The 21,533-nt window shown below is 41.2% G+C and overlaps 4 protein-coding genes across 6 annotated transcripts; 2 read left to right on the forward strand and 2 right to left on the reverse strand.

The window, feature by feature from the left end:
• Window positions 1-1,951: 1,951 nt before the first annotated feature.
• On the forward strand, window positions 1,952-4,928 carry LOC117600016 (uncharacterized). 3 transcript variants are annotated; one of them, XM_076692416.1, is made up of 8 exons: window positions 1,952-2,117; window positions 2,297-2,373; window positions 2,651-2,729; window positions 2,786-3,266; window positions 3,330-4,317; window positions 4,375-4,503; window positions 4,572-4,733; window positions 4,798-4,928. In XM_076692416.1, the coding sequence occupies exons 1-8, from the start codon at window positions 2,112-2,114 to the stop codon at window positions 4,823-4,825; spliced, it is 1,950 nt and encodes a 649-aa protein (XP_076548531.1). In that variant the 5' UTR covers window positions 1,952-2,111; the 3' UTR covers window positions 4,826-4,928. The 3 variants fall into 3 exon arrangements, with proteins under 3 accessions (XP_076548531.1, XP_034170827.2, XP_076548532.1); XM_034314936.2 differs by having other exon boundaries at window positions 3,122-3,266; XM_076692417.1 differs by lacking the exon at window positions 1,952-2,117 and adding an exon at window positions 2,190-2,207.
• A 53-nt stretch (window positions 4,929-4,981) lies between these two features.
• Window positions 4,982-5,737, reverse strand: lsn (vacuolar-sorting protein SNF8). Its single transcript, XM_034314937.2, has one exon. It carries the CDS (start codon window positions 5,735-5,737, stop codon window positions 4,982-4,984), a length of 756 nt encoding a protein of 251 aa, XP_034170828.1.
• Window positions 5,738-6,064: 327 nt separating this feature from the next.
• Window positions 6,065-7,382, forward strand: Roc1a (Regulator of cullins 1a). Its single transcript, XM_034314938.2, has 5 exons — window positions 6,065-6,207; window positions 6,377-6,404; window positions 6,517-6,638; window positions 6,749-6,834; window positions 6,999-7,382. Exons 1-5 carry the CDS (start codon window positions 6,115-6,117, stop codon window positions 7,009-7,011), a joined length of 342 nt encoding a protein of 113 aa, XP_034170829.1. The 5' UTR covers window positions 6,065-6,114; the 3' UTR covers window positions 7,012-7,382.
• Window positions 7,383-11,281: 3,899 nt separating this feature from the next.
• On the reverse strand, window positions 11,282-16,431 carry LOC117600186 (proton channel OtopLc). Its single transcript, XM_034315254.2, has 11 exons — window positions 16,126-16,431; window positions 14,852-14,919; window positions 14,579-14,737; window positions 13,948-14,174; window positions 13,712-13,881; window positions 13,455-13,616; window positions 12,956-13,222; window positions 12,249-12,499; window positions 12,035-12,168; window positions 11,737-11,969; window positions 11,282-11,661 (listed from the first exon to the last, which is right to left on the reverse strand). Exons 2-11 carry the CDS (start codon window positions 14,878-14,880, stop codon window positions 11,371-11,373), a joined length of 1,923 nt encoding a protein of 640 aa, XP_034171145.2. The 5' UTR covers window positions 14,881-14,919; window positions 16,126-16,431; the 3' UTR covers window positions 11,282-11,370.
• Between the last annotated feature and the right edge of the window lie 5,102 nt (window positions 16,432-21,533).

The following is a 21,533-nucleotide window of genomic DNA, read 5'->3' on the forward strand; positions in this document are numbered from 1 at the left end:
TATAGTCATATTTACTCTCGCGCCGGAAATTTTTCGCAACACTACTTAAACTTGAAAATTCTAACGGGGTAATATTTACTCTCGCGTTGAAAATTTTTCGCAACACTACTTAAACTTGAAAATCTTAACGGGGTAATATTTATTCTCGTGTTGAAAATTTTTCGCAACACTACTTTAACTTGAAAATCCTAACGGGGTAATATTTCACTACACAAGGGTGTGCGGATGGATAAATGATTATGTGATAGAATTCGTGAGGCTGAAGTGTGAATGATGAGTGTTTAGGGTCGAGAACCGTGAACGTGACAGAATGAATTTCAAGTACGAAAGGGGATCTTTATACAATGCTTGAAGAGCAAATACTGACCCCCCTGGGGGGCCAGCCCATATACTAAACTGATGCCAATTTCACGAGTAAAATCGGAAAAACGTTTCAATTTCAAGAGCGATTTCGTTATCAAAGTAAGTAGTTATAATAATTAATAGTATTCATGCTTATTATTTTGATATTGAAATCCACTCATCGCGAAATAAATTCTTGTACATATAAAAAAGAAAATGTATTGTGAAGTCGGAGGGTCATCCGACTTCTCTACATTTTTAAACTCGAAATCTATACATGTAAGTATGTACAAGAAACCCCTATCCTGAGCTAAGGCATAAAATACACAAAAAAGCAATTTGCACGATTATCATTGTATAAAATGATACAATGATATTCGTGGGTCACTATGCTCGCTCAAAAAATAAAAATTACAACCAATTCCCGTGTCGCTACGGACCATTCGTCCTACGACATGATGGGAACCGGAGGAACTTTAAAGCATGCGACTCACCGATCGTTGACTTGCACTACTGCACTCGCCACGCATCTTATTGTTAAGATTAAGATGGCTCGTCAAAGAAACGGTATCCCTACTGGCCAAAGCATCTGAAAGCATAAAAATCACGATTCTTGAACGATATATGTTTTCTCTCAATTTGTTGTAGTTAATATGCTAATACATAGGATAATTCAAAAATATGCATGCAAAACTATATGGGAATAACTACACCATAAAACACGGTAAAACACATGCAAATACATCCCAAAATACTCGAAGATCAAAACCATAGAACACTATAAAATATTTGCAAAATTATAGTAAAACACATAGGGTACCAATCCATAAAACCTACTAATAAATCCGTATAAATATGTCAAAACACAAAGGGTACTACTCCATAAAACCCACTAATAAATCCGTATAAATATGCCAAAACGCATAGGGTACCACTCCATAAAACACAATAAAGCACATGCAGGTACATGGGGTACCACACCACACAGCACACTAATGCACTTGTATAAAAATGTCAAAACACATGGGTGACCACACCATAAGACGCACTAATATATCCGTATAAATATTCCAAAACACAAGGGAAACACTATAGGAAACACCATAGGCACACACAGTAACACTTGTGGTAACACACTGATAAATCCATGCACGAATATCCATAGTGTCAACCCGTACCGGAATATGTTGGGCAGCTCCATCCGTATCCTTCGGCGGTTGTGATAAGACTGACTAGATTTGACCTTTCTTCAGGTCGCGCTTGTACCGACGCGCGGCGCGCGCAATCAAGTATGGCGTTCCGCTTCACCGGTTCCGCAGATTTAACTATTTCTATCTGATATTTGTTAATATTTGTTTAATTATTATTTTATGTTTTACAATTGCATATTAATCAAATTATTGTTATATCTATTTAAATTGTTTATTTCTTTACATTTCCGCCTGGGTATATTGCAAAATTTTGTTTAATTATTTTATTAAAAATTATTTAATTATTATTTTTAATTATACAATTGTTTATTAATCAAACGAACAAACTGCGCCCTACAGAATGAACGAGAAACTAAATTTCTGGTCTGTTTTACCTTGTTGACGTCTTTCGCGAGTGAACCATCTACTAAATCGTAGTTTTCAAATTACTTCTACCTGGAGACTTGTACTTACATCATCCCTTGGGTGCTCGTTTTATTCTATCCGACCCAAAGAATATTAATCTAGTCCCTATTTGGACATACGATTCACAGAAATGTTTATATTACGAATAAATCAATGCAGGTGTGTTCTACGTTCTAGGGATTTTTCTAGGGACTGTCGGTAAAGTTTTCAACACTACCATCACCGTGTTTATTTACGTGTCAGAAATAAGTAATGTTACTAATGTACTGCTTGAAACACAGCATAAAACGTTGTAAATATAAATTAAACGTATAATGTATTTTCATAATGTTTCTTAGCTCAACGCAGTATTACGAAATAAATTATTTAGCGTTAAAATGCTCGACGCAGAGCAAGGGGATAATCAAAAAGAGGGGTTAGTTTTGTGGTTATACATTCTGCTATACCGCAGTTCACCAGAGTCCATAACTGCGAAAAGACCAGTTTTCGTTCTTCGCGCTTCTCCAGTGCGCATCTTTGCCCTGATTGGCGATACTCCCAAACGAAGTGGAAAGCGATTAGCAGAGAGCTCGCTGCGTTCCCCCACCATCTTCCAACCTGCGCGTCGCAGGTATGGACTCTGGTGAACTGCGGTATACATTGCTGTTTTTCCTATTTACCATAAACATATTTGAATAATTTGTTTTCATTAGAGTTGATGAACGAGATATAATACTTGAAGAATACTATGGAATCGTGGAAGGCCTCAAACAGGATTTGCATCTATGCAAGGTTTGCATTATGCTCATGATTTATTGTACCTGTATTGTTGATTTTGTTGTTTTCAGGTAGAACAAAATAATATACGAACTGAATTAGAAATTTTAAGAAATGAGAGCCAACAGGCTGATGATATTAGAGAATCTATTAATAATATTCATTTAGAAGAATGTAGTGATCAAGATTTACATAAGCTAGAAATAGCAAATTTACAAGAGCGTATTGAACTTTTAGAAACAGAAAAGAATTCAGCATTGCAATTATGGCATATTTCATTAAATACCATAAGTGTTTTAGAAGAAGAATTAAAAAAATTTCGTGCAGATGGAAAAGGAACAAAATTTTATCAGGAACAAGCAAATGTTATGAAGGAAAGTTATTCAGAAGCTATTAAAATGTTGCAGGAGAAACTTTCACAGACTAAACAGAATTTTATGAAACATCAAACACTGTATCACACCAGTAAAGAAAAAATTGAGCATTTAACTAAAGAGAAACATGAACTTTTGGAAAAATTGAACAGTTTACAAAAGGATGCTCAAGATAAAGGTCAGTATTACATGGTTATAATTTTCTGCAACAAATGGAGACATTATTTTTATGTTTTAAAAGACAGGAATAATCAGGTGGCAATAGAGACATTAAAACAGGAATTGGCTTATGCTAAAACAGAGGCTAACAAAATGGTGCAAGTAAAAATGGAACTGGAGAGAAAGTTACATGAAATTAAGAGATACGCGGAAAATATAATGGAAAAAGATAAAGAAACAAAGACTAAAATGGGAGAAGCTATTGAACTGATAGAATCTGCAGTGAGGGAGAAAGATATGGTAGTTCACCGCGAATCGCTTATTTTGGAAGAAAAAGCCCGATTAGAACATCGATTAAATATAATAGCAAGTGAATATGATACAAAAATACAAGAATTAAATATGAAGACCAAAGATGAGATTGAATTACATACGAAACGATATTTAACAGAAATTAAAGAACTTAAAGCAGAATTGAAGGAGAAAACAATGGTAGTAGAAAAAGTTCAGAGAGATTTAAAATTTACTGAAGAAGAATTAATTAAAGTTCAAAGAGACGTGAATGCAAAGATATTAGATTATGAGCAAAAAATTAAATGTTTGGAACTTCAGTTGCAAGTATACGATGAAACAATATGTAAAAATAAATATGACATAGAAATGAAACAATTGAAAGAAAAAATTACTGCTCTTGAAAATAAACTAGCGACTTCGAATGATAAATTACAAAAATTAGAACAACAACAAACTAATACTATAGAAGATCAAGCGAAAAGAGCTGATCGCGAAAATAAAGACATAATGAAACAATATTCAGACTTGGAGAGTCAGTTAGCTAAAACGCTAGGCGACAAAGAAGATGTTGTGTTACAATTAAAATCATTGAAGTATGATTTTGATTATGAAATGCAAAAAAGAGATAATGAAAGACATTCTCTCGAAAATAAAATTCGAGAATTAGAAATTAATCATCACAAGGCGAGTTGTATGAAGGACAATAAGTTACGAGATGATGTGGCCGATGAAGTGAACGTTTCTGATGTAAAAAATAAACGCACATTCGATATAATGTAAGTACATAAAATTTTCTAATATTTCAAGTGGTATTGTATACGATTCTATTTCAGGGTGGAAAATAAATGTAACTGTTGTCAATCAGTATTATCAGATCATATGAATAAATTGCAGGAAAAGTTTGATAGAAAGACAAAAGAATTAGTTTATCATGTTCAAGTTCATCAGAAATTAAGTAAAAGGTATGAAAATTTTATACATGTAGGTATATATATGAACAATTAAAATAATTTACACTACTCTACTTTAGATGGAGAGACGAGGCAAAATCTCTAACAGTTAAATTTCAAAGAAGGACTAAGGAACTAAGAAGCAAAATAAATGCATTACAAAAAGAAAATACTGAATTACAAACTGAATTATTAACTTGCAAGCAACAATTAGCACAAGATGCAATACATAGCATACAAAGGTATGTATTTACTATATGTATGTATATAGTAACTGATATAATGACTGTTAAATATTCTTTTCAGATTTAATGAAGCAAATGAAATTAGGTGACAATATTTTCTTTTATTTACAAAAACCTTACAGTGTATGTTTCTTAATGTAAATATTATAACATCTCTAAGTTTATTCACATTAAAAATACATTTCATACCACATATATACTTTTTGTTTTTTAAATACCTATCTATCTATAATAAAATTAAGTGCTTACTCTGTGGATACAATACAAGCTGTGAACAAACTAGGAAACCAACACAATGTTTCATTTTCTCCTTGTTCATCTAACCATGCTAGTCCTTCTTTTACCATATGGTCCAAGGCTTTTTGTGCACGATCTGGTTCCCACTTTAACTCTTTGCAAAGTATCGACTTTGAAATATGTGCATTTCCAGATAAACTAGCTTGCTGTAACACAGCAGTATGTTCCATACTTAGTTCACCAGGAACAGATTGTACCAGGTGTTTGCCTCTTCCAATTGGAACAATAGAAAATCCATTTCCAAAAATTTTTAGTTTTTTTGCTGCAGCCAATAAGTCTTCATTTGTTATTTCTTGATGTTCTTTTCTACGACCTCTTGCTTGTATTAATCTTGTTCTAAGTTCATCTAATGAGATCAATCCACCATTTTTATAATTTGTTGCCATGCATACTTCTACAATTTGTACAGCTAGCTCATAATAAAAGTCTCCTATGCCAAGGACAGACCAAAACCCTTTTCCTGAGGCTAAAGGGTCCACACCAATTGAGGCACACATTTCAGTGAATTGCCGTCGAAAACGTGCATTCTTTTTAATTTCATTTTTATGCTTTGTTGCAAACTCTTCTAAATTAACGCGAAAAGTTTCCATGTGTTTTGTCATTTGCTCAAACTGGTTCTCTTGAATCTCTGTCCCCTTATCTTTATATTTTTCTTTCTCCAGCTTTTGTTTTTGAATTGCACCAACGCCTGCCTTTCGTCTCATTGTGTAATATATTTTATAACGTTTAAGAGAATACCGAACAATAATTGAAAACTATATACGCACAAAATTAAGGTAATTTGCTCCAACTTTTAAATGATCGAAGTAACTGTCATATTAAGTCGAACAAGAGTTCTAATAACATAGCCTAGTACTGATACACTAACATAATAGTAAATTTTTCATACAATTTACACTTTGATTTACAAGCATTTTTCCAACACCCAATTACAACAGCACCTCTGTTGTAGTATAACAATGCATAATATACTTAAAATAATTAATAATTAGAAAAATATGTACTTTACATGCTAGCTGTTCGTTGTATTTCGAGTCTCTGACACGAGGTGTCAGTTGGCTTTAAACATCAAAATTTAAATATGGCGTCGGCAATGGAAATTGATGATGAAGAAAACGATTTACCAACTTCGAGTAGTAGTAAAGGAGAGAAAAAACGTTTTGAAGTAAAAAAGGTGAAATGAAGAGCTAAGAGAAGTGTTTTGCCGAATATATACAAGTTCTTCTAATTTTAATACTTTGATTTTCAAACTCTAACCTCATTTTTTGCATTGTCATTTTTACTGTACTCGCATGGTTTATATTTACGCTGTAATCAATAACTTGAATTTTGTATCATTTCAGTGGAATGCTGTGGCTCTTTGGGCATGGGGTATGTATTACAAGTCTTATTGCAATAATGTATTTCCACCAAATTCACCAAAGTTATTATAGTATTATATTTACAGGATTATTCATTAATTATGGAATTTATTATTTTACAGATATTGTAGTAGATAATTGCGCAATCTGTCGTAATCATATAATGGACTTATGTATTGAATGTCAAGCAAATCAAGCATCAGCCACCAGTGAGGAATGTACTGTAGCTTGGGGTGTATGCAATGTATGCATCTTCTTCTTATGGTTTATGTTACATACACATTTAGTATCGATTGCATAACTGATATACTTTAACTTTTTTATTTAAAATTTTTGACATTTGTTTTCGCATAGCATGCATTCCATTTCCATTGCATCTCGCGTTGGTTGAAGACTCGACAAGTTTGTCCACTAGACAATCGAGAGTGGGAGTTCCAGAAGTGAGTACAATCTACATCATACAACAATACACTACTGGCTTCTTAGAGCTTTTGAAAATTGTTTGTGTGTTGGTAGAAAAAGCACAAAACATTTTCATATAGTTGATTCAAGTTCTTCTGTATGTACAATATTTTCTAAGTAAAATTTAATTTGTTTGTTTTAGATACGGTCATTAGCGGAATGCGTCCAGCTGCCGCAGATATCAGAACCATCCAGAATGTCAAAGCCGACGCAAGTTTAACTATGTGTGAATAAAAGACAAAAAAAAACCAATTTGTTCTTACATGGATACAAACACATCAGTATCATGTTTGTAAGTGTTGTAGCAGCCATTCGGGAATGAAGAATAAAAAAATCGGCTTCAGAACACAAAGTGTTAAGGATATTATTGCCCGAGCATTATCGCGTTTATGTTGCTACATGTATTGAGTTGGAAGAACAGGTACTAAACCCAACTTACTCAAAGTTTCTTATTCTGTCGGTTATGCATTATATGACAATGTAACTTTTAGTCTTAAGGGCTCAAATAAACAAAGATTATAAAATATGTATCAGTTTCTTCATCCAACTTTACCATTTTCTTTTAGATCTTTCTGATCGAATGTTACTTTTTCTCTTACTTTGGTTTAATAATAAAAATTGTAAACCTATTTTGAGCATGATCATTTTGCAACATTATTTGAAATTGGATATTACAGCCAGTATTTTACATCGGTACATTTTTCCGCGAGATTTTTTTTTACCGAAACTTCCAATGATCCGCTTACCTGATTTTAAGAAATACCATCTAGCAAAAGTTTTGTCCTTCCCGTCTCGAAGAACGGCGAACTCACGTAATCCACTCTTTCCATCAGCAATTTTATATTTTAAATAGATATCGGGTTTCACTGTAGTACGTAATGCGATGTTGAGTAATGTTTTAACATTTATAAAACTAAAGGTTTAGCATAAAACTGGTTCCTCAGGATTTATGTCTTCGTGAAAGCTGTTAAAGATTTTTTATTTCAAGGTGCAAAGCAATATCAATCTCGTTGAAAAAGCAACTGCAGGTATTGTAATAATAGCTTTTACGTTCCAGCAAGCTACACGGCTGTCCTACCCTTACGCTCTTATCATTAATCCGCGCTATTATGGTACGTGGATTCTTAACGAGACACAACAGCCGCCTATCGCCGTGACCCGTGACGTCACGTCGAGGCCAATCGATCGCTTTGAGATCATCTCAAATCCCTTTTCCAGTTCTAGTGTATTCAAGAGGCATGAGGCAATACTTATCAAGCGGTATAACGTGGAGCCCGACGAGCTGGCTTCTAATCCGGGCATACAGCGAAAATTACATCCTCGGAGACCAAGCGACATTCACTAGAGTTGCGAGGGAGGCATTAGTAAGCCCTTCCACCTTTTTGATTTTTCCTCCTCTACATTTCTTTACCCCTACATTTTTGTTCTATTTTTTATTATTAAATTTCCTCTCTCTTCTGATGAGAGAAAACACGATATCATAGAAATAGATTTCGTTTAAATATTAATTTCCCGGCACACGATTTCTGTTTCAATAAATCGCAATAAACGTGCGACGATGATAATATCGCTCACGAAGTTCTTCTGCTATTTTCAATCGTGCGTACAGTTCGAACTGCAGTTTCGCAGTATCGGTAAATATTTATAATTTAAATATTTGAAAAGAGGTAGTCGGGTACAGAACGAGCCGTGGATGGTCGGCAGCGAGTAGTGAAACGAGGGGATGAGAGTATATAATCTGACAGGTGGATTTCAATGATTTTCAGAAAACGAGTTTCGAGCGATACACGTACGTACCCGGGATCGTTTGAAATATTTACCTGGCCGTACGAGATGAAAATATAAGTACGATTTGCATTCGAGTATTCGAGATAGAGGGCGATGGAGGGTTCGGTTAGGGTAGCGACTACAAGAGGGTGGACGTTAAGGAGGCTCGGGAGGGCATTTAGGAGGAAGCAAAAGGGGTAGAGGACGGGGGTATGAGTCGCGAAGGTCTCATTTCCGGCGGAAACAGAGGTTCCCTCACCCTTGCAACAAGAGTCGCCCATTCGACCTCTCTTTTCCTCCTTGTTTCGTCCAGATGGCGGGAGAGTCCAATCGAATTAAATACATTCCCGCGGATCGTCCAATCGCCTATCTGCACTGCTGGTTTTTGTCTGCTGGTTGCTCTGTCAATGCTTCCTGTCATTTCTTTCGACCCCTTGTTACTATCGAATAATTTACTTGTATGCACTGGATTTTTTTTTATCGATACACGCCGTGGTATAGCGGAGCCAGCATATCGAAAATTCATTAAAGCCCCGTGTAATTGGGTCGGGAAAGAGAACCGCCGTTGACCCTTCGCATGGCTCCTTTACGCTACGTTCTCGACGAGATAATTTTGTTTCGAACGCTACACGATTTCACGTATCGATACGTTTTCATCCTCGTCGTCCTCGTGATCGACGAGAAGAAACCGACTATTACCGCTTCTTTCGATGGACGATTATTTTCCCGTTGTATTTACAGGGAGGGCAAAGAGAGGGAGAAGCTTTCCTTCCAGCTGGTATAAGCGTATTTCGAATCGCCGTGGAATCGAGGCGCTTCCGCTAGTTGCACGTTATATTATTTAAAAAAGTTTCCATGCGGGGAAGACCATCCATTATCCGCCAGCACCGATAAATCCGCCCAGACGTTCTAGCTCCTTGTGTTTGGCGGATATATCAACGTTTCCTCGTCCCGTCGCCGTCGCGTCGCGTTTTCCTCCTTTTCTACTACTTCCCTTACCCATCGCGGACTTTAGAATCATACACGGCTACCGAAGCTCGGTGTGTAGGTAAACCCGATAAATTGCGAGATTTTCCTGTGGCCGGCCATAAGTACAAGTATAACCGTCTTGTCCGTTCTTTTTTGTCAACGAGAAAACGCGTGTTCAACGTTTAACGCGAATTTATTCAGTCCTCGATTATTTCGCTTTCAAGGCACTGTCGCTATAAATAATTTCATCATCGATAATAATCAATATCTTCATTGCGTCGTTGATTCAAGCTGATAATAACTATTATCGTCAATAGATGACTCGTTGTTCATTGTTCAGTCATTTATACAATTATACAGTAGCTTCAAGTTTGATAATGAATCCGCTTAGGTATCATGGAATGCAACGTACGTGTTCGACGAGTATGTGAATTTCATTGGACGAGAACACGCAGCGATCGTATCGAATAAATTCTTGGAAACTACCCTGGACTCGTGTTACCGTCTCGGAGATATCCAGTCAACATAGAAAATCTAAGATTTCTTCTCCTCTTCGACATCGAGAGATCTCTTCTAGGCGTGTATCGTAGATTGCAGTTGTAGTGGTAGTTCGCCTAGCCAGGGAGTAAGAACGGTAAATCCTCGTTAAATCCGTTAAAAAAACAAAACGTTGTGATACGCTGCCAACACGTTCCATTTTTCATTTGTTTTGTCAATGATTCATGTGTGACTTTTTTTAAATCCTTCCAAACGACTATCTCGTACTTTCTGCGTGTTTTTTCGATCATTATCAGATATCAACGAAGAGAAATAGAAGATAAAAAGGAAAAATAACGTATAAAAACAGTCGGTTTCATGGCGTGCCAATTTTCCTCGTGTAGAGAAACTTATTTACACGATGTCCCGCAATGAAACTTCGAGATCTCTACGTGGTAGGTGAACGGACAGTAAGTGGAGCATTAAGTTGGAAATTTCGGAACACAACGTGTACGATCGAGCCGCGTGCACGGTATTCTTGGTGGACGAGTCCGAGAGCACTCGATAGGCTAAGTAAATCAGAGGCCTTTGGTCAAGAGTACAGCCTCCACTCCGTTTAGGGTGGCAGCGGAGTGAGTGAGGGGAGCAATAGCGGTGGCAGGAGCAACAAAGGGTTGGCTAAGAGCTCTTCACCGACCGCTCTGCTAGCTTGCTCGCTTTCTCCAACCATCGAAGCATCACCTACTTCTCGTTGCAGCGAGGCTTGCTTGCCCGGTGATGTGATTGCAACCGAAATGTGTTTACCGTAAACCGTATCAAACTGTCGACGCCCGCCATCGTCGTTACCCCTCTTCTATCTTTTCCGTGTACATCGATAAAAGTACGCACCTTTATCGATTCGACGACGGCCACGGCACGGCACGGCACGGTATGGCATCGCGTCGCCGTCCACCACGACGCTTTGAAGCGTCCCTTTTACCCTTTGTCTCCGCCGCCAGCTTAGAAGTTTCCATGTTGCGGCTAGCTAGCAGACACTGTGACCAAGTTCGCCTTACACGACAACGTTAACATTGTTATTTGCCAAGGATCGCTTGCTTTTTCCTGTTCTTTCACATTCTTTTTCCTTCGCTGTTAAAATAGATTGGTAATTGAAAGGAAGGTCGAAGGGTAACGCAATTTCCCTTTGCTTCGTTCTAGCCTTTGACTTATTTTGTTTGACGATAAAGGGTCAGGTAAAGTGTGTTTATTCGTATCGTTGAATTATTATACAATTTACAAGAACGAAATTTAGTCATGACGGATCAGTAGGGGCTCTGGACGGTGCTGTTTGATCGGCACTTGTAACACGTTTTCCATATTTCGAATAAACAGATGGCCGAGTGAAATCGATAGAATATAGCCAGTGGCATGGAGACGTGGGTAATGATCGTCCAAGCCCAGACACCAAAGAATCTCAGGTGGTCCGGGCGAACGCCTGCACGAGATTTCTCCAGCGTATTCACCGTCCACAGGGCGATATTGACAACTATCAGGAAGGTGATTAATTCCTTTCCCGGTTTGTCGTTTCTGGAGCAACGTCTTCCCCAGGCGATCTGGGCATTCGTATAATTAATAAACATTCGATATCACGGTTCGCTTTAAAACAGATGAGTCATTCTTTTTCTTACTTTAATGAGCAAAGTTTGGCTGGTGCTCTGTATCAGGGCTAACAGGTCTGTGATTAACGACAGCATCCAAGTTGGACCCATCGTTAGAACATCACCAACAACTCCGAATAGACAATGCAGATAGACTCCAGCCTGAGCCGCAGCTAATAAAGTCGTATCCAAATCCGATGGTTTGATAATTTTCTGGTGCAACGCCTGCAACTTCAATGTTCCAGCCACCGAAGCCATCATTCCTAGGATTTCAATAGTTGTTTCAGTAATTTTCAAGCGCATAACGCGAAACAGCGATATCTTTTACCTAACATCAGTATAGTCGCGTCCAACGCAGTCACCTGGACGATCGCTATTTGGTTCTTAGCCTCTTTCAACACGAAGAACATGATCAGGCTAAGTATCGTCGCTGCGACGACGAGGATTCCACCGAAGAGACCTCTGAGAAAGTTTCGGACATAAAACCGAAGGTCGCATTAACAAATTAACGACGATTCTATCGATTTAATCAAATTTCGGACCTGTGAGAGCTGCTGCAATCGATGCTAAGATGATACGAAGATCTCGTTGGGCTCTCGTTCTTTGAATCGATCGTCTCGTCCACCCTCTTCCACATCTCGAACAGTATCACGGCGCAAATTAAACTGAATTCAATTGTACAAGGAAAAAGGAAGGGGCTAGCGTCTCTGAGAAGAGACGCTAGAATCCCGTCCTCGTCGTCGTGGGTATGGCCCAACTGGTCGATCTCGTGTTGCGTCTCCTCGACGAGCGCCTTGGAAAACAAACGGAATGCCTGAGAGCGAGTGTGAAAGATTCAAGACGACACACGCAGAATCCAGAACGCGACAGTAAAAGCTGGAATTGTCGTTAAATGTTCGTCGCGTTCCTGCATCGACGGATCAAAAGCTTCGCGTCGACCTGGAACGGTCTCCCCGATAAGCGGCTACTTCGATTTTCCCGGGAAACAGGATACGAGTCTCTGTCGAACGGGATACGTTTCCACGGATATGGATATTAAATATCTCGTTTGACTTTGATAAATGTTGGTCGCGGTTAATCGACACCGCGTTTGAATTATAAAGATCGTTAAAATTGCCGCGATGATATTCGATATCCTATTTTTGTTTAATTTACTATTTTCATCGCTGAGAAGCTAATTTATATTCTGAAATTTATATACTTTCATGCGAATCCTTTTCTGTTTGCGATGAAAGCTTTTACGAGTTACCTGCAACCATTCGCAGAGATTGGTCGCGATCATATGCATCAGGCCTAATTTCGCGAGAGCGTTGTGCTTGGATAGACTGAGACTTTCACTGTTGAGAAATATGAAGTGCATCTGGGCCGTGACCAACAGCAGCCTGGCGCCCGGTGTAATCGCTCTGAACGGGCCGGAAGCTATTTCCGCCCCAATTTGCAATCCTGTAAATACCAGCGAGCCGGCGCCAAATCCCACAGCGCCGAGTCTCAGACAAAAGCTGCCGTACTGTTGCATCTGAGGGACAAAGATTGCATTGTACGTGTCGCGTAGCTGAATTCACCGTGCTAATTAAAAAACCTCGAATCAGCACGTTCGATGGAAACTGTTTTGTTTAAATTATTTCGCGACAAGTAATTGGCTTCTGATTCGACGAGCCGGTTGCATAAGTCGGCAAGGTCTTTACACGAGAATCTTGACAAAGATAAAGCTTTTATAACTCTGTTACGTAAAATAAATATTGTTTTACCTGACTCACGTTCACCCGATCACCCTTCTCATCGAACGCATAAGTCTGTTGTTCTCTCTCGTTCTTCTGCAGCAGATTCTTCAAGGTTTTATCCCTCAACATCATGATGTACATCGCGATCACGTAAGTGACACTGATCAAATAGAGATACAAGTAAAATCCCTGCACAGAGAAACATGATTTTACACTTTGAACAACCTCGTGAAAAATTATTCACATTTGTAAGTGAATATTAACGAACGTCTTTCGTTACAGACCTGATTCAAAAAAGCCGGAACTCTTTCAGTGACGCTGGCCGTGACGGGCACAGCGATTCCAATTACTATCAGTAATTTCGCGTAAAGGGTGCTCATGATCGACACCATTTCCCGATGGCATTTTCTCCTCTCCAATGGCTTCAGTTGTTGATCGATCATCTGTTGTTTACCTAAGGATTAAACGTACGCCCTTTAACCCGACTCGATATTCACTTTCGCGACGAAGATGCACTCACTTTTTGCAGCGTCCAAAGCGTGCATAGGAACGCAAACTGCATTGACGGGTGTTAATTGCAGATAATTAGATCGATGTTTTTGAGCCTCGCGATCGTTCTTCTCTGAATGACTTTGATTATTTAGCATCACTGTTTTCGCCACGCCCATTTGTCCGGCCATGAATTCGGGGTCTTGGGGGATGCAAGAGGGCAGCGACATGTTGCTGCCAATACCTGAAATCAATGCTCTATCGACGAGAACGAGCATGTTTGATCATTCTGTGTTTAATATCTGCCTTTATTCCGAGGACTGATTAAAACATCTATGGTACGATTTCATTTGCGCGTTTAGGATGCACATCGGGAGCATTTAACCGTGTCCAGCGTATAACTCTCGCGCCGATACTCCCGTTGATATAAATTGAAATAAAACCGTTGGAGCGTCGCGTCGAAAATATTTTCACGTCGAAAACTGAATTCAATGATTGTGAAATTATACGGTTTTTGCGTTGCAACGTTTCGCGTTGACCACACGCGAGACATATATTTCGTATTTTAACTCGGCTACGTTATTAACCCGAGAAACATGGTAAATCGCGCGTATTTCGCGTTCGATGCAGGGAAAATTAGGAAACGAGAGCTGTTATATTACCCGAGAAGACCTCTTCGATGGTTCATGACGGCAGTCAATGACATGCTTTGTCTCCGCAGCTGCGAGATTCTTCCTCGAGGCGACGACAGGCATTCTTTTCCATCAGCTTCTGACGACAGGGTTATCGTTGGCTGAGCGTCACGTTGTTTCAACTCGAAACTTTCACCGAATATCGTTATTTTTTTGAAAAATATACCTCAGAGCAGGATTACATGGAAGGGTATCGCGTGAACCTCGTTCACCAAGCGCGATACTTTAATATCAGTTACTTACGTCGTTGTATTGGATTGACTATTATTCATAGTCTATCGTCGATGCCAGCACGCGACGAACAACACCAGCTGAAAGGAAAGAACGTGTTCAAAATGTAACGATACGTGCCGTTCTCTCGCGATTTTTCAATGTTAGTACATGGTGTACAACTCGATTCTATTCGATTTAGTCCTATCTATTTTAATAATATAAGTTGCTCGAGTTGCATGGGACACCTTGTAGTATGCACCGAACGCAGCCCCAGGTTCCTTACAAACTTCTTTCCTCCCTCTACCCTTTCTTTCGCGGAAACGTTGCGTAACAATCGTTTCGGTTTATTCGCCGGCAATGCGTCAAACTTTCTCGTTCGTGCAGGGGCCGGGGTTGGATAAGCCCGCCGTGGCGTATTTGCTCGGCTGTTCTCGCCCAGGGGGAAACTTGGAAATTTATTCCCGGGGAAATTCGCTCGCGTTTTGAATTTTTAGTAGGCTGCGGCCAACTTCTTTCCTCGACGCAACCCGCCTCGCTTCGTCGCGCTTAAACGACCCGCTAGAAAGCGATTCTTCGTGTCGATCGAACGTGAACAAAACCTGCTGAAAATTGTTCCCATTACCACCTCGCCTCATTCCGTTTCTACGGCTTCGAACTCGCGAGAGTTTGCGAGGTAATCGCGTGTACTTTTTCCCCGATTCGTCCTCGTCGTTTCTCGTTTCCGTGCGTTAAGCTCCCGGCTGAAAGTTATACTTTCGGATAGAAGTAGAGCGATTCACGACTTTGTGCCGGTTCGTACAGACGACACCGGTTACCGGACCAACTTTGCTAACTTTCGTTTGAATCGTATTAAACGAATCCCGGCAAACTGTGCGACGCTATCGGCGCGTCACAAGAGTGAAATGTCGTGTTTGGCCTGGTAATGTCATTGACGTGTTACGCGTACACTAGTAACCAACCCCGTGAATCGCACAAAAGCCGCTTCGAGCTCGCTTTTGCGGAAGGTGAGCGCTTTCACGCGTCCCTCGAAGACGGTGTTCCCTTTTCGTCGCGACGAAATTTCCAGCTACGAATTTTTGTCTTTCAACAACGACTAACAGATTGCCGAACACGGTGTCGCCTTGGATGGACAGAATTTGATCGAGTAAAATAATGGTGGAGCAAAAAGCGGATATCAGATGAGGGAACTTTGAAATTTCGCGAAATGTCACACGCGAAATGTCCTCTTTTCGAACGGCAATGGGCTAGCAGTCCGTCAACGGACGATCGTACGCGATGCATAATACAACAGGAAGCGTTATTACCTTTCACGTTGACAAATTAGCCGATACCGTTTCGAAGCGTTACAAATTGTCGCTTTGATTAGCGAATCGGTGAGCGGGATGCGGGTGAAACTTGAAATCCGGTACGAATGTTTCGCGGTGAATACAAAACGACAAAACAGTATAATCTATCGGATGTCGACGTTATCGATCAATTGAGTTCCACGCGCCCTTTGTCGCGATTTTGAAATCGTCCGAACACTTGATCAACCGCGACACTGATCGAAGGCGTGGACGCGAGACAGCGACGAGTTCGCTCGCGTTTCTGACCGAACGGATGCTCCGTCGAGACGGCTCGTCCAGAAAAATCTACGATAAACAATCGTTGCCATTGGAAAATTAGCGAGAGATCGCGAAAAACGTCGGGAAGCGGGTGTCACGAACGGAAGAGGGAAAAATACTGTAATCGGTTCGAAATGCATTATCGACTATAAGATCATGCATTATTAACGCGGTCGGTTCAGCGACAACGCGTTGATCGATCGATATTCTAAATGGATGTAATTCGTAGCTGTCAATTGTTTATTTATGCGGAATATTTCGAAATGCGAAACAGCCGGTAACGCGACGATTCGATGCTTCCATCCCTCTCCTCCGCGCTTGGTATTTGCATTTGTATTGCTTGATTACCTGAGAATTCAATTTCTACCGCAGTTTTAGGAATAATCGAAGCAAGAAATCGCGTACATTCGACGCGAATCGTTCGATGCATTTTCATGGATGTGGCACGCGATCGATGATTCGCGAAACGCTCGCGAAACGTGGATCATAAACCGATGGAGATATCGAGTCGAGGATCGCGAGTGGCTGCGTAAGTGAAACGAGTATCCGCGGAATTTGCATTAATTGGAAAACATGTAACATCAATATCGAGGCGGACGCTGGTACGCGTCGATACGTTCTCATAAGTGGCTCCATGGTGTCTGCATAATTTTATGAGACTTTTGCGCCAGACCTAAAGTTTATCGCTCGATTTTCTGACGCGTAATCCGTACAAACGAGCCGATTAAGTGGAATTTCAGGCGTTAATGAAGCTGAACATCGCCATCATCATCATCATCATCATCATCATCATCATCGTCCACGCGGAACGCCACGATGTGTTTGTCGAAACAGTTCGAAAATTTAGACCGAGCCTGCTAAAAGGCACTAATTGTAAGCGCAGCCGATAATAGTTAGTGCCTGGAGCCTAATTATCGTTCCGATGTGTACGTCGATCGATTCGACAAATCCTGATTTGCATCGGCTCACCGTTGTCCTTGCCGCTTTTCGCCTGTTTGTTGCTAAACATCGGCTAATAATAGCATGCTCAACAATCGAATCGTCGACGATTGTTAACTGAGACCTCGGCAGAGCGCGTCGACCCCCTTTTTTCGAATTATTTCTTGCGGCTGGACCGTGGACGAAAAGCGGACAGAGGAGAACCGCGAAGCGATGCACGCGCGAATTCGAATCCCAATTGGTTTCAGATTGACGAGAATAATTCTGCTAGGTCCGTTGGTTTGACGATGGTCTGGCGATGAATAGTAATGCCCGGATTAGATCTACATAGTTCCAGTTTAATAATCACATTTTATACTGACTCTGGGGGATGGAAGCGACTCGTCACGCGTCTTTTTACATGCATAAAGTTGGCAAAACTTCGGCGACCGACCAGACTGATCGAACATCCTCACAGTAGAACAGAATTCGTATATCATTTGATAATAATGTGCAATTCTCCATCAATTTCTCTAATTTTTATTAAGAATTAAAGGTGAATCGTTTTAACTAATCATAAGATGAGTAATATTTAACCAAAAGTTTGAGTAACAATAATACGGACTTATAGCAGGGTGGAGCACAGGTGAGAGCGCCAGGAGGACGAGCCATCAACCGGAAGCGAGCTCGTCGCTCATCCGAGTCAGAGTCCTTGTCTATCGAATCCGCGACCTCTTCGTTCCTCTATTCTCTCCCCCTCACTTTCCCCTGACGTCTCTGTTTCTCTTGCTCTTCAGGTTCCTAGTCTCTCTCTTGAACCGGGCCATTCAGCAGGGCCGCCCTTTCGCGAGACTCCTGTTCCCCGGAGGCGGAACCAGGGAGAACCGGAAGTGCCCGGATATGAGTTTCCGGCACGGACAATTTGCAGCGCAAAATTGAATGATCGACTCCGATAACCGTCGTTGCTCGCGCGCCTACCTATGTACCCTGTCGCGCTTCGAATTCCAAAGCGACGCTGTTGTCGCCCAGCGCCGACAACGACCGGCTGTCAGCCGCCATTACGACGATTCGTTATCGTCATTACCGGGTGCTCCGAGCGAGGCCCGTGGAAAGTCTGAAAGCGGTTCAATCCTAGCCTCCAGGCGGCAGGGGTTTTTCGAGCCCTGTAATTTTCCAGCGTTTCCGGAGCGGTTTCGCTCCTGAACGCGTCCCCGTTAATGCGGTTTTTCTCTCGATTAAATCGACAAAGGGGAAAGCAAGTCTATAAAGTACCGCATCATCGCCTAACATGATTTCTGTTTTTGGAAACGAGTCTCTAATTGAACAAGCTGTTTTTAGAAAGCGCTAAGTGAATTTCAAGATGGTAGAAATAACGCGTGGTAATTACTGTGTTATTTTTTCGTCGTAATAGTGTAAAAAGGTAAGATAAGAGAAGAAAACAGTACAAACGGTCAGAGTTCATTTGCCGCATTTACGGAAGCGTTGATACGACACGAACTGTTTCGAAACGTAGCCTGGCGACAAGTGGCAGAGAAGAGGGATGGGGAAATAGGGACAGAATTGATTCGAATTGCCAAAACGGTCCGCTGGCTGCGAGTCGGCATCGTCGACTGTTTTTGAACAGCAAACCTTCGCTATAAACTCGACCACAAATGGCTATTTACCTCTTCTGGCCCGTTCGTTGATGCTCGTGTCCCTGTTCCACTCAGTAGCCATCCAGTTACTCACCCTCTTTACGCTGCCTGTCCTGTTCCACGTCCCTCTTCTCCCTGCCAACCATCTGGTCGGCTCGTCTCATCCCTATCTCTTCGCGTGCGATGGTTGTACAGCACCGCTCGAGCGGCAGTTTCGCCCGACAATGTCTATTGGAAGATTTATTCCAATATTTTCAATTAAAGTTAGACAAAGCCCTGTTTGATAACGCCTGCGTGTTTCGCCGCTCTAGTTGCGGAGGTAAAAATAATATAGTACGCGCGAATGATCAGGAATGGCTTTCAGAGGCGCCGCTCAGTGTAGCCCTGCCACGAAGCTGGGACATTGGCGGGGGTGTGAGTTCGGTGTATGGAGAACAACCGGTTAAAGAGACGAGGATGACGAGATACAGACAGAGACGAAGCACGGTCCACGAAGAATACGCGGGATGTCGCGTCGAACGAGCTTAAACGGGGCTAACTTTTTACCCCATCTATCGAACGTAATTAAGCTCGTCAATGGACGAGCAAACGTGCATTAGCAACGTTCTCTTGACAAGGACGAAGGAACCTTCGATTCGAGGCTAATCGTAAAGATAGCCAGACCGAGACCGATTCGTTCTTCCGTCGCTTGAGATTATTCACAGGGATTGTTAAACGCTTCGATGACGCGGATGACGATAACGATAAAATGATCGTTATGCAAGCTAAACGGCTAAATGTCTTAATTAACGGTGTTCCTGTGTTCATACCAGTAATTGATTATATAATAGTAATTCAAGTTATTCGCAACGAGGAAGTTCCATGATAAACCCGTTCGACGTTATCTGTTCAAGAATTCATAGATAAAAAAAAGAGAGGAATCGCGTTTGTTTTTCATTTAACGATCGGAGTCCTCTAGCTGTTTTCGATTCGTGATCTTGTGCAAATTGACGAAAGAATTTCTTACAAACAGCTACGGTCGCAGTCTACGTGGCAAACGATAATTAGATGCCTAGCGGAATACCCGCAAACGTCACGTGGCTGTCACGAGAGCTGTCATTGCATTCTGTTGGCGTACACGTGCTTGTGCGAGAAAACCAGTGTGAGAGAGAGAGATAGACAGATAGATTCACGTATTGGACGGTACACTGATTCGCTCGGACAGTTCGATCACTGGTTCGTATACTTGCGACAAGATCGGAACACGTAGCCTCGGGTAGCGGTGGTCGAAGGTGGTGAAAATGGAATTTGAGTGGCATCCGGGAGATTCGCTCTGTATTTACCGTTCGATATCAACTTTTGTCTCTGGCCCCGATATTCGAACGTGCCGCAGCGTTCGCAGCTTCATGGAATTTCGGCCCGTGGAATTATAGGTTTATGGAATTAGAGATCTATCAATTAGCGGATGTTCGCGGGAGGAAATTGAACGGGTGCGGCTTAACGATTTCATATAAATGCAATTTCTCTTCTTGCCACGCGTTTGCCAGTTGATTAATATTATACCGATGGTCGACGCTTGAATATATTTCACCTTCGGATACTCGCGTAACGCGGGGGATACCACCTGTTCCCGCGCCAGTTATTCTTATGCCACAGTCTCGTCCGTATGCACTCGGGCTCGAGACGAAAATCGATGCTGGCTCGGTTGAATACAACGCAAGGGTAGCATGACCCTTAATAATGCGAGCCAAGAGAAGGAGGAGGAAGTACGGTACGATGTCTGATGTCACGATGAGCGTGATGGGGCGGGGGAGCAAGGATGATGATAAAAAGGGAATGGAAAAGTGGACGGTATCGCGTAATTGAAGAATAGAAATGGTTCGACCAGGTAATAGGGTCGCAATACTGGGCCCAGGCATTGTGCCAAGAAAGCCAGTCGGGTTTAATGAAAATGGATGAACGCCTTCGCGAAGACCAGCAACGACTTTTCATCATGAAATCATTGAAATAATTAAAATTTGTCTAATTTCAATTACATTACTAACGGCTAAACAAATTCTAGCTTTATATTTATTTTCGAAAACGCTTGTCAACAGTTTCTAGCGTGCTTCATAACGCTCTATTTGATCGGTGTACACCCGTCAAAGTGATTTTCAAAACGACCAGGCTTGATTTCACGCAACGGTTGCTCGACACTAGCGTTTCGATTTCGCTCGGACTCGAAAGTGTCAGGATTGAAAAGAAAAAAAAATGGAAATATTATACAAAAACCAACACGCGAGAAGCCGAGCGATACGTAGTAGAGAGAAAAAAAATGGAGATTTCGATAATGTTTTTGGCGTTTGCCGTAAATAACGTGACGGCACGAGCGGTCGCGTCGTCGACGCGAAAAATTCCCGTCCTCCTCTGTTCACCCTTTGATCCAACCCCCCGGCTGACAGATACAGTTCGTGACGTTTAAACGATTCTCACGCGCTCGATTCGAATTTGCTGCTGTTCAACCGCCACCGATTTTCTCTCCCTGTTCATCCATAGAGAGGTAGACAGATAGGAGAGAAACGGGGAGGGTATTGAAAC

Source organism: Osmia lignaria, chromosome 15 (genome assembly GCF_051020975.1).
Source record: "Osmia lignaria lignaria isolate PbOS001 chromosome 15, iyOsmLign1, whole genome shotgun sequence".
NCBI classification, from domain to species: Eukaryota; Metazoa; Arthropoda; class Insecta; order Hymenoptera; family Megachilidae; genus Osmia; species Osmia lignaria.

Coding starts and splice junctions, on each gene's coding strand:
- LOC117600016 (XM_076692416.1), top strand. Junction 2,374..2,650: donor GGGGATAATCAAAAAGAGGG/GTTAGTTTTGTG, acceptor TGTTTTCATTAG/AGTTGATGAACGAGATATAA. Junction 4,318..4,374: donor AAACGCACATTCGATATAAT/GTAAGTACATAA, acceptor ATTCTATTTCAG/GGTGGAAAATAAATGTAACT.
- lsn (XM_034314937.2), bottom strand. CDS start 5,737: ATGAGACGAAAGGCAGGCGTTGGTGCAATTCAAAAACAAAAGCTGGAG.
- Roc1a (XM_034314938.2), top strand. CDS start 6,115: ATGGCGTCGGCAATGGAAATTGATGATGAAGAAAACGATTTACCAACT. Junction 6,208..6,376: donor AACGTTTTGAAGTAAAAAAG/GTGAAATGAAGA, acceptor GTATCATTTCAG/TGGAATGCTGTGGCTCTTTG. Junction 6,405..6,516: donor TGTGGCTCTTTGGGCATGGG/GTATGTATTACA, acceptor ATTATTTTACAG/ATATTGTAGTAGATAATTGC.
- LOC117600186 (XM_034315254.2), bottom strand. CDS start 14,880: ATGAATAATAGTCAATCCAATACAACGAC. Junction 13,882..13,947: donor CGCTTTGGACGCTGCAAAAA/GTGAGTGCATCT, acceptor TTTAATCCTTAG/GTAAACAACAGATGATCGAT. Junction 12,500..12,955: donor ATCTCTGCGAATGGTTGCAG/GTAACTCGTAAA, acceptor TTGTTTTCCAAG/GCGCTCGTCGAGGAGACGCA.